Raw genomic sequence first — 11,709 nt, 5'->3', positions numbered from 1 at the left:
CGTGTGCTGTTTATGGTGATGGTGATGATTGATGGTGATGGTGATGATGGTGGTGGTGGTGGTGATGATGACGATGATGATGATGGTGGTGATGATGGTGGTGGTGGTGATGAGGGTGGTGATGGTGATGATGGTGGTGATATTGATGGTGGTGGTGATGGTGGTGGTGGTGATGATTGGTGATGGTGGTGATGATGGTGATGATGGTGGTGATGATGATGGTGATGTTGATGGTCATGTGGTGGTGGTGATGGTGATGATGGTGATGGTGATGTTGATGGTGGTGATGGTGATGGTGGTGATGATGGTGGTGATGGTGATGGTAGTGGTGGTGGTGATGATGGTGATGGTGATGATGGTGCTGGTGATGATGGTGGTGATGGTGATGATGGTGGTGGTGATGATAATGGTGGTGGTGGTTATGATGGTAATGATGATGATGGTGATGTTGATGGTCATGATGGTGGTGGTGATGGTGATGGTGGTGGTGATAGTGATGATGGTGATGGTGATGACTGGTGGTGGTGGTGATGATGGTGATAATGGATGGTGATGGTGATGATGGTGGTGGTAGTGGTGATGATGATGATAATGTTGATGGTGGTGGTGATGATGGTGGTGGTGGTGATGAGGGTGGTGATGGTGATGATGGTGGTGATGTTGATGGTGGTGGTGATATTGATGGTGGTGGTGGTGATGATTGGTGATGATGGTGATGATGGTGATGATGGTGATGGTGATGATGGTGGTGGTGGTGATGATGATGGTGATGATGGTGGTGGTGATGATGGTGGTGATGGTGATGATGATGGTCATGTGGTGGTGGTGATGGTGATGATGGTGATGATGATGGTGGTGATGTTGATGGTGGTGGTGATGATGATGGTGATGATGGTGATGATGGTGATGGTGGTGATGATGATGGTGATGTTGATGGTCATGTGGTGGTGGTGATGGTGATGATGGTGATGGTAATGATGGTGGTGATATTGATGGTGGTGGTGGTGATGATGGTGGTGATGATGGTGGTGATGATGATGGTGATGTTGATGGTCATGTGGAGGTGGTGATGGTGATGATGGTGATGGTAATGATGGTGGTGATATTGATGGTGATGGTGGTGGTGGTGATGATGGTGGTGATGATGGTGGTGATGATGATGGTGATGTTGATGGTCATGTGGTGGTGGTGATGGTGATGATGGTGATAGTGATGTTGATGGTGGTGATGGTGATGATGGTGATGGTGATGTTGATGGTGGTAATGGTGATGATTGGTTATGGTGGTGATTATGGTGATGATGGTGATGGTGATGATGGTGATGGTGATGATGGTGGTGATGTTGGTGGTGGTGATGATGATGATGGTGATGGTGATGATGGTGATGGTGATGGTGATGATGGTGGTGGTGATGACTGGTGATGGTGGTGATGATGGTGGTGGTGGTGATGATGGTGGTGATGGTGATGGTGGTGATGATGATGGTGATGTTGATGGTCATGTGGTGGTGGTGATGGTGATGATGGTGACGGTGATGATGGTGGTGATGTTGGTGGTGGTGGTGATGATGATGATGGTGGTGGTGGTGATGATGGTGGTGGTGGTGGTGGTGATGATGGTGATGGTGGTGATGTTGATGGTGGTGATGACGGTGGTGGTGGTGATGATGGTGGTGATGTTGATGGTGGTGGTGGTGATGATGGTGGTGATGGTGGTGATGGTGATGATGGTGGTGATGGTGATGATGGTGATGATGGTGATGATGGTGATGGTGGTGATGATGTGATGGTAATGGTGATGATGGTGGTGGTGGTGATGATGGTGATGGTGATGATGGTGGTGATGGTGGTGGTGGTGATGATGATGGTGGTGATGGTGATGATGGTGATGGTGATGGTGATGGTGATGATTATGGTGGTGATGATTGGTGATGGTGGTGATGATGGTGGTGATGGTGATGATGGTGGTGATGGTGATGGTGATGTTGATGGTGGTGGTGATGATGGTGATGTTGATGGTGGTGGTGGTGATGATGGTGATGGTGATGGTGATGATGATGGTGATGGTGACGATGGTGATGGTGATGATGTTGATGATGGTGATGGTGATGATGGTGATGATGGTGATGGTGGTCATGGTGATGGTGGTGATGATGGTGATGGTGATGATGGTGATGATGTTGATGATGGTGATGATGGTGATGATATTGATGATGGTGATGGTGATGATGATGATGGTGATGGTGATGATGTTGATGATGGTGATGGTGATGGTGACGATGGTGATGGTGATGGTGATGGTGATGATTATGGTGGTGATGATTGGTGATGGTGGTGATGATGGTGGTGATGGTGATGATGATGGTGATGGTGATGTTGATGGTGGTGGTGATGATGGTGATGTTGATGGTGGTGGTGGTGATGATGGTGATGGTGATGGTGATGATGATGGTGATGGTGACGATGGTGATGGTGATGATGTTGATGGTGATGTTGATGGTCATGTGGTGGTGGTGATGGTGATGGTGATGATGGTGATGGTGATGATGGTGGTGATGTTGATGGTGGTGGTGATGATGGTGGTGGTGGTGATGATGATGGTCATGTGGTAGTGGTGATGTTGATGGTGGTGATGGTGATGTTGATGGTGGTGATGGTGATGATGGTGATGGTGACGTTGATGGTGGTGATGGTGATGATTAGTGATGGTGGTGATTATGGTGATGATGGTGATGGTGATGGTGATGATGGTGGTGGTGGTGATGGTGATGATGGTGATGGTGGTGATGATGATGGTGATGTTGATGGTCATGTGGTGGTGGTGATGGTGATTATGGTGGTGATGGAGATGATGGTGATGGTGACATTGATGGTGATTATTGGTGATGGTGGTGATGATGGTGATGATGGTGATGGTGATGATGGTGGTGGTGGTGATGATGGTGATTATGGTGATGATGGTGATGGTGATGATGATGATGGTGGTGGTGGTGATGATGGTGATGGTGGTGATGTTGATGGTGGTGATGATGGTGGTGGTGGTGATGATGGTGGTGATGTTGACGGTGGTGGTGGTGATGATGGTGGTGATGGAGGTGATGGTGGTGATGGTAGTGATGGTGATGGTGGTGATGATGGTTATAGTGCTGATGTGGCAATGGTGATAATGGTGGTGATGATGGTGATGATGAGGTTAATGATGGTGGTGACAGTAGTGATGGTCTTGATAGTGATAATGGTGGTGGTGATGGTGCAGAAATGGTATAATACAACTTTCAACTACTCCAGGTAATCAGGAAGAAAAAGGATAAAAACAGAAAATCTAATTTTACACAATAGTTTTAACCTGTTTGTATGCTCAGATCTGTAAATGATTTAATAAGTATTAAAGCACCCCGACTTGGGTTTCATTTATTCACCTCGCTTTTGCCCACCCTCTACTCATAATTGGTCTTATTCTGCAGCATTTGTTGAATACGTGTAGGGCGCGAACTACATCCCAGGGACGATGTTGGAGCGTGGGGACGTCGTTGTGCCCAGGAGAGAACTGTTCCTGTTCTTGTGGTGCTTGCACTGTGCTGCTTTGGCCACGTGGTCCCATGTGCTCATCCTCACACCTGACACTTGTGTGGTGCCGTGGGCCTCTTCAGCACTTTCGTACATATTGCCTCATTTTGAGGTTTAATTCGATGTTCCTGGCGACTTCTTGTGCTGCTGTGTCTGTCCCTGTTAGAGCAGCGGACCTACCGTTCACTGACCCCCGGGTGGGAAGTGTGTCCTTGGGGGGCTTGTGGTCATGCCGGGTCTCAGATGCCCACACAGGAGCTTTTTTCCACAGAGAAACGAGTGAAGGCCAAGGAGAGGTGGGGCTCCTAACCCGGGCCGCGTCACACAAAAGGCACCCAATAAATGTCACTTTTCTTCTCTTTGAAAAATTTACCTTGATGCCAAGGTTTTGAAACAAACGTGTGATGGGCTGGGTATAGGTTTTGCAGTGACTCTAACTTTGCAGATTATCCTTTTCTCTGCGTATTTCCAGGAGCAATGGCAGGTTTCCATTCAGAAGAAAACAGGTTTACTAAGAGGCTAGCCGATGTCCCAGAAAAGGTAGATGGAGGGCGATATGCACGGGCTCTCGCAGCATGCAAAAGTGAAGTCATTCTGACCGGCTAGACAGAAGGTGTGCTTGAGTCCTTGGCACAGGTGCAGCGCCCAGCCGTCCTGGGAACACAGGCTCGTCAGAAAGAGTCGTGCCGGGGTTCGGCCTGTGCCTCCAAACACGGTCAATAGTACCAGCCAGTCGCCTTTCTGTAGGTTTGTTTCCGGTGGAAGTTGCCTCGGCTTTTCCATCGAGATCGCATTGTGCATGTTATCATTTGCTCTTCGTGGGGTTGACTTGTTGCTGGCAATTGCTGTTGACAGAACCCTTTGAAGACGCTCTCAGGAACCAGTCCTCGGGGCCTGTGCTGAGCAAGGCGGCCTCCGTGGAGTGCATCAGCCCTGTCACGCCCAGAGCCCCCGATGCCAAGATGCTGGCGGAGCTGGAAGGGGAGCCTTGGTACCAAGGGGAGATGAGCCGGAAGGAGGCCGAGGGGCTGCTGAAGAACGACGGGGACTTCCTGGTCAGGAAGAGCGCCACCAACCCGGGCTCCTTCGTCCTCACCGGCATGCACAACGGCCAGGCCAAGCACCTGCTGCTCGTGGACCCAGAGGGCACGGTGAGCGCGGGCGGGACATGACCTGCCTCCTTAGAGCAGTCTCCCCTTGGCCTCTGTGCTGGGTGACCACACTTTCCCTCTGCTGCCTGTGGGCACCTGCTGACGTCCTGACGGCCACTCCTCGGGGACCCGGCCACCCAGGCACACAGGCCTGCACTTGGCTCGCGCTTGGAAACCTCATGAGGGCCCAGGGCAAAAGCTTTAACTCTGACGTCCTTTACAATAAGTACAAAAACGGAAAGTTTTCCTGTCCAATCCATTCATAGTGGATGAGGAAGTGCAGGGTTCCTGGGCTTCTAATATTGATCTCAAGTGTCTCCAAGAGTTCCTAGAGTGGAAGACGTGATGAAGCAGTAAACAGACCCCCTCTTAATTAGCTTCCCCCTTTCCCACTCGGGGACAGTGTGTGTGGCCATTCTCGGTGGTACAGTTGTGTCTGACGAACCGTGTGGGTCTGACTGAATTTCCCGTCTTCCAGTAGATAGATTGGATTTGATCTTGGCACAGTCTAAGAACTGCTAAGTTTAATAAACATAATTACATTAACTGAACCATTAAATAAGTTCCAAGATTGTTGTGTAAAACCTTTTATCCAGTGAAAACACAGAAGCAGGTAGTTATCCGAACAGTAGATTAGAACATGGCCTGTCCTGATCGATGGGTAGGGACAAAGCCTCTGTCTTTGGTTGGACTTGAACACAGTTTAACCGTGTTTGGTGGGGGAGGGGAGAGTTGTTACGTCACCTGATCTGCTGCTCCAGGGCGTCTGCACCTTGGCTCTCCGGACATCGACTCCGTGCCCCTCTCCCCTCTCCACCTGGGCAACCCCCTCCCTAGGAACGTAGTGTGAATCCTTCCAACCCACCTTCTTCGGTTGTGTGGTTTTTCCCACGGAGGCACATCAGGGAGAAGATACACTGTGTGTTTGTGCATTTCAGGAAGCTGCTAACACGGTCCTGCCCCTCAAATCCCATGTCAAACTCTGCATGTGTTTTTGAGATCCGTCTGTGGTGCTTTCTGTACACGGGATCGTCGCTTGGGTGGGCGGCCCAGCGGCCCCCATCCACAGCCACACGTTACTTGTGGAACATTCTCACGCAGGGCTGAAGGTGCTACGAAGTCTCCGTGCGTCTTCCCTGCGCCCACGATGGTCTTTCTGGGGCACATCCCGGGACCGGGGTTTTGGTCATAGGACGTGCACACACTTGGTTTCACCAGGGCTGTGCATTTGCTTCCAGAACGGCTGGACTACCAGGGGGCACGGCGGCCATGCACCAGGGTTCCCTCAGCCTCCTTGACATCATCCTCCCTGCGGGGCGAGTCCAAGACTCCGGGGAAGAGCATGTCCCAGTGTCGCCCTACGACCGCGCGTCCACAGGTTCTTCCAGTAAATGTTATGCGCCCACCTCCCCCCTGCTTCTCTTCTGATCTTCTCACCCAGCTCACTTCCTGAGTTTCTCAGCCATAGAATTTCCACATGAACCCTCCCATTTTTTCCCCCCGAATCTGATCATTTTGTCTGTGATGTTCTTCATCAAATGGAAGTTTCCCTTTTATGGTTTATGGCCTTGAGTTTTGTTTTGTTTTGTTTTGACTTGAGAGAGAGAGAGAGAGAGAGAGAGAGAGAAGGAGAGCAGGGGAGAGGGGCAGAGGGAGAGAGAGAATCCCAAGCAGGTTCCACAGTTAGCACAGATCCTGACACAAGGCTCAAACCCATGAACCATGAAATCATGACCCGAGCCGAAATCAAGAGTCAGATGTTTAACCGACTAAGCCACCCAGGTGCCCCTGTGGTCTTGAGTTTTAAAAGATTTCCTCATGGGGCACCTGGGTGGCTCAGTCGGTTGAGCATCTGACTCTTGATTTCGGCTCAGGTCACGATCTCACGGTTTGTGAGTTCGAGCCCCCACATCGGGCTCTCTGCACTGACCGTGCGGAGCCTGCTTGGGATTCTGTCTCTCCCTCTCTCTCTGCCCCTCCTTGTTCATACTCTCTCTCTCTCAAAATAAATAAATAAACATTAGAAACATTTAAAAAGTAAACATAAAAGATTTCCTGACCTGCAGTCGTAGATGCACGTTGTTCCTCTGTGACTTCTGTGTTTGCTTATTTTTCACAATTAGGTTCTAATTCTGACTAGAGTTACTTTGACAGTGACATAAGACAGGGACCCAGCATTCCTTAAATCTCCAGGTGGTGAGCCAGGCTTCTGTCCTATGGATACGCCTTGAGTTAACGTTCTCGGTGCTCTGTGTCCCTTGTTTTTCTCGAGAGTCTGTCCTGTCCTGTTGAGCGGACTGTTTAGTCCTGATATGAGTACCACATCGCGTGGTCACTCTGGCTTTGAAACGGTCTTAACATGTGGCAGTGTAAGTCCTTCCTCTTGAAACTCCTATTAGCATTCTCTTTTTAAGCTGTTCTCGGACCTCTATCCCTCTTTGCTGTGGTTTTGGAGTCCGTTTATGCCCCCACCGAGAACGCGTGCTGGGATTTTGGTAGGACCGGTGTTGAGTTCACGGATTAATTTCAGGGAGAGCTGACGGTTTTCAGCATTAAATCATCACATCCACGAACATGGCATGAGTCTCTACTTATTTAGTTTTAAGCTGTCCCTTGTTAGAATTTAAAAACTCTCTCCGGAAAGTTCTTGTGTTTCCTTTGGTTACTCGCTGGAGTGTCTGGTTTGAATTCTTGGCACAAGCGGTATGTGATTTTGGCCACGTTTTCTCAACAGTGACTGCTGCAGGGAGAGGAATGTGGTATGATCTTGTGCCCAGAAATCTTGCCGATGGCAGCGGTTTTACCGGAACGGCGGTCAGGCCGTGGCATACGTGGACAGTCACGTCTCCTGCCTTCCGGTTTCTGACCCCGTGGCACGCTCACCGGGGCGCCCTGGAGCGTTCACCAGGAGAGGGCGCCCTCGTCTCGTCCCCCGCCTGAAAGGGGATGTTGGCGGGTTTTGTTCTACTGAGGGTGACGTAAGCTCTGGAGGGTTGTCTTCGTCAGCCGAAGAAAGGACTTCATTCTCTGATTCATTCAGTCGCTCAACAGCTGTGCACCAAGTGACTGCTAAATCTGGACGCTGCTTTTGACACCTGGGATACGTCCGTGAGCAGGTTTAAGAGGACAGTTTCTGCTTGTGTGGAATTCATAGAAATTAGTTACCGGATTGCTTTTGTCACGTATAGGTATTGGATTTTGTCAAATGCTGCTTCAGCATCATGACAATAATCATGGGGGGTTTTTTTCTGGAGTCTGTTAACGTGGGGAGGGGGCAGTTACACAGGCAGATCCTTCTGACGCTGCGTCCTGGCATATGCCCTGCTTGGTCCTGACGCAGCCGTCACGGGCCGCGTTGCGGGATTTGGGCACCCGACACTTCCTCTTGGGTGTTTCTGGCTGCCCTTCACCCGTGAGGTCGGTCTTTGTTGCCTTGGCTGCCTTTTGCTTGTGTATGCTGGTCTGGTTTGGGGGCCAGGGGTATAGTCACCTTATAACAAGCTAGGGCGGCTGCAAATCAGAGAGGCCGTCCCTCTTCGTATGTCACATAGAGTGTCCTGGAGAGCCCCTGTTTCTGCACCACGATTCGTTGTGACCTTCAAGGCCTTGTCACACACAAGCACTCATTTATTTGTTCATTGGTTCGCTGACTGGTTCCCCCCACTGCCCTGTCACCCCTGTGAGAGTGGCAGCCTTAGTCACTGCATTACGCCCAGTACGTAGAATAGTGCCAGGCACATAGTAGGTGTTTAACGAGCACGTGATGGCACCGATCGACCTCGGGCTTTTACGGGAGCCGAGGGCCCCCGCAGGCCACGTGGGAGCTGAGGGTCCCCTGCTGCTACAGATGCCTCATCACAGATAGGCGTCTCTAAACAGAATCAGCCCAGAGAGGTTTCCCTTTGCAAGGGCTGCTACCAATCCGTCTGTTGTTTTCTGAGACAAAATAGGAAAGAAAACATCTGAGCAAGGCTAAGAGAATGCGAACATTTCAGTTGCAACATTTAGGTATTGTTGAGAAAAGAGAAGTTAACAGTTTAGCTACATTACACCATCTCATAGAGCAAAGATGGTTAATGGGTCATATACTCAGTCCTTGTAGACAAAGGATTGATTGATGATTACGAAACGACACGTATTGGGGTGTCTGGGGGGCGCGGTCGGTTAAGCATCTGACTCTTGTTCCAGTCATGATCTCATAGTCAAGGGATCGAGCCCCACATCAGGCTCAGCACTGAGCATGAAGCCCGCTTGGGATTCTCTCTTTCTCTCTCTGTCCCTCCCCTTGCATCTCTCTCTCTCTCTCTCTCTCTCTCTCTCTCAAAAAAGGACATGTAGTATTACTACTAATATATTCCGCATTCCCAAACCAGTACCGAGGTAACGTGTAGGGGCACTTGGGTGGCTCAGTTGATGGACCACCTGTCGCTTCATCTCAGGGCTGTGAGTTCAAGCCCCACCTTGGGTGTGGAGCCTACTTACAAACATTTTTTTTTTTTTTAAGATAATTTGGAAGGTGGGAGGGAAGGAAGCTGAAGGAATGTGGTTGAAGCAGGTGTTCTTGTAAGCCACGACCCCAGCTGTGCCGTCTACAAGACTTTAATTTCTGAGGGGAAATCTGGCACCTCAGAGAAAATCAGTCGCACCAACTAATAAGTGTTCTTTGGGGAGGCTTTTTGCTGGATCTGATGATCGAATTTAATTGATCCAGTGGAGGAGAGCTTCAGCTGAGAAAGACTTAATTACGAACGTAATGTCACTTCCTTGCTGTTAGGACACCAAAATAGACGATGAACACATTCTCTTCAATATTTATTCATCTGATTTTCATGGTAATTGGTTGGTCTCTGACTATAAAGGGGGAAACTTGGCAGAACAGATTACTCGGAGAAATAAGGATGCAAAACAGTTCTGAGGCTATATTTACTGCAGCGTGTACGAACCTGCGTGCCTTCCCACTGCACACTGATCGTGCAAGACGAGGGCTCCCGGGGTCGCTGGAAACACGGGTGACCGAGGAGCGTGGAGGCGGGGCTCCTGAGCTCCCAGGCAGGTGTGGGGCAGCGGCTGCTCTGACCCCACCGACGGTCTCTGCAGAAACAGTGCCAGAGGTGGCGTCTGGAACGTCCTCACGGTGAGTTAGCCCTCTTGAGTCTAAGATGATGCCCGGAGGCACCTGTCCTTGGTCCATCCCCTTGGCCGGTAGGGCCAGCAGGGTGGGCCGGGTGCTGTGCTTGCTTTAGAATGAGCCGCTTGCTGCACCCACACCCACACCCGCACCCGCACCTGCACCTCACCTGCGCTTGTTCCGTGGCTGGGTGTTCCATGGGCTTCCTGACCGCGGTCTCGGGAACGTGGCGCATTGAGAGCACGTGCTGGGGCTTTGCATTCAGGACATCGGAAAACAGCAACCGGCCAACACCCCACACTTATTGGGATTTTATTTTATTCTGAGAGTAACTAAGAAAATAATCCCCCTCCATCCCTCCAGTCAAACAAGCCTTGTTGTTATTTTAAGTTTTCCTTTGTCTCCGGCAGACTAGGCGGTGCTGAATGACCTGGGAAGCCTCACTGGTCTGAGCCAAGGGAGCTCGGTGCCCACTCACCCACTCTTGCCCCTCGGGTCCTTGGGTCGGCGACTCACATCCCGGGGCCCCCATCTTCCAGGCCTGTCCCTTCAACCCGGGGGCTCCATGGAGAAGAAGGGGATGGAGACGGTGGGGACGGTCAGTGGCCTCGTGGGAGAAGCCACACTCGGGCTGCCTTACCGGTCCGAGTGCAGGATAGACTAGGGATGTACGAGCAGGGCCACTGGCCGCTGGCGGGTAAGGCCGTCGTGTCTTTTCACTTCTTACCAGCGTAACACCTGGAAAGTGTGACCAAGCGGATGTTACCTGCGGTCTTTGATGAGAAGTGACAGCCCAACCCAATCCCGGGGGAGCGGGGTGGTGCTCACGGCCAGGCTCAGGCTCCCTCTCGGAGTCCTTTCCTGGTGCTCAAACTGCTCTCGGTGGTGTCATGTCTTCTTCTTTTTTAACGTTTATTTATTTTGAGAGAGAGAGAGAGAGAGAGAGAACAAGCAGAGGAGAGGCAGAGAGAGAGGGAGACGCAGAATCCGAAGCAGGTTCTAGGCTCCGAGCTGGCAGCACAGAGCCCGACGAGGGGCTCGAACTCACAAACCGTGAGATCATGACCTGAGCCGAAGTCGGAAGCTCAACCTACTGAGCCCCCCGGGTGCCCCAACAGGTGTCCTTTCTTGATTCTCCCTGGAAACTAAAGCATAGCCCATTTTTCGATTTTTGACAAGTGTTTTCATTTCCCAGGTTGTCTCTGCGCCTGTAAATACATCAAGCCTGTCTCTCCCCAGCAGCGCTCGTCGCGTCTGTGCGACCTCCCTGTCTTACCCTCTGTCTCTGTCAACAGCACTTTTAGTGTTTTCTGAATGCACAAAATAGAGACAGAAGCGTAATGAACTCCCGCGGTCCCGGTATTCGCTGCACAGTTTACCAATATTGTTCCGATCTCGATTCACCCGTCCGTTATTTTAGAGGGGACGGTAGCGTTTGGAAGTAGAGGACAGCGTTCTCCCACGGAATGATTTGCGAGTACCCTGCCCAAAGTCTCCGTCGCCCCCGGCCCCCGAGTGTGAGTGTGGTGCACACAGAATCGCGCCTTCGCCCTGATGGCGCCACTGCGGCCTGCTCCTGCCGACCCCCTTCCTGTCCCCTGGCCGCTCCTGGAACGGCCTTTACTGGAAAGGATCCGTTCAGAATCCCTCACCGCCTTGGGCTGTCCTGTGTCTTCAGTCCCCCTCACCGCAGGCTCCTGCTCAGTCCGGTTTTCTGACCTGTCCTCCGAGGCAGGGTCAGATTATGCGTCTGGGTCACGCCGTCACGGAGACACCTCGCTGGGAGTGGTGTCCGTGAGTGTTCTCCTGGATGCCGGACGAAGGGGGCATCTGGCAGGCTTCGCCCCTGCACACTCTCGCCTTC

The 11,709-nt window shown here is 51.3% G+C and overlaps 1 protein-coding gene across 5 annotated transcripts in view; it reads left to right on the top strand.

Annotated features, from left to right (window-relative positions):
* SHC3 (SHC adaptor protein 3) overlaps positions 1-11,709 on the top strand; it is a 104,032-nt gene that overhangs the window by 83,534 nt on the left and 8,789 nt on the right. For all 5 annotated transcript variants that reach the window (XM_053907718.1, XM_053907719.1, XM_053907717.1 and 2 more), the window contains one exon: positions 4,422-4,717. In XM_053907718.1, the coding sequence (XP_053763693.1) occupies positions 4,422-4,717 (296 nt within the window). The remainder of the gene's footprint in view (positions 1-4,421; positions 4,718-11,709) is intronic.

The sequence above is a fragment of the Panthera pardus genome, unplaced genomic scaffold (assembly GCF_024362965.1).
Source record: "Panthera pardus isolate Hobbes unplaced genomic scaffold, ASM2436296v1 HiC_scaffold_20, whole genome shotgun sequence".
NCBI classification, from domain to species: domain Eukaryota; kingdom Metazoa; phylum Chordata; class Mammalia; order Carnivora; family Felidae; genus Panthera; species Panthera pardus.
Note: the sequence above shows the minus strand (reverse complement) of the source record. Positions and strands in the feature narration are given on the sequence as shown.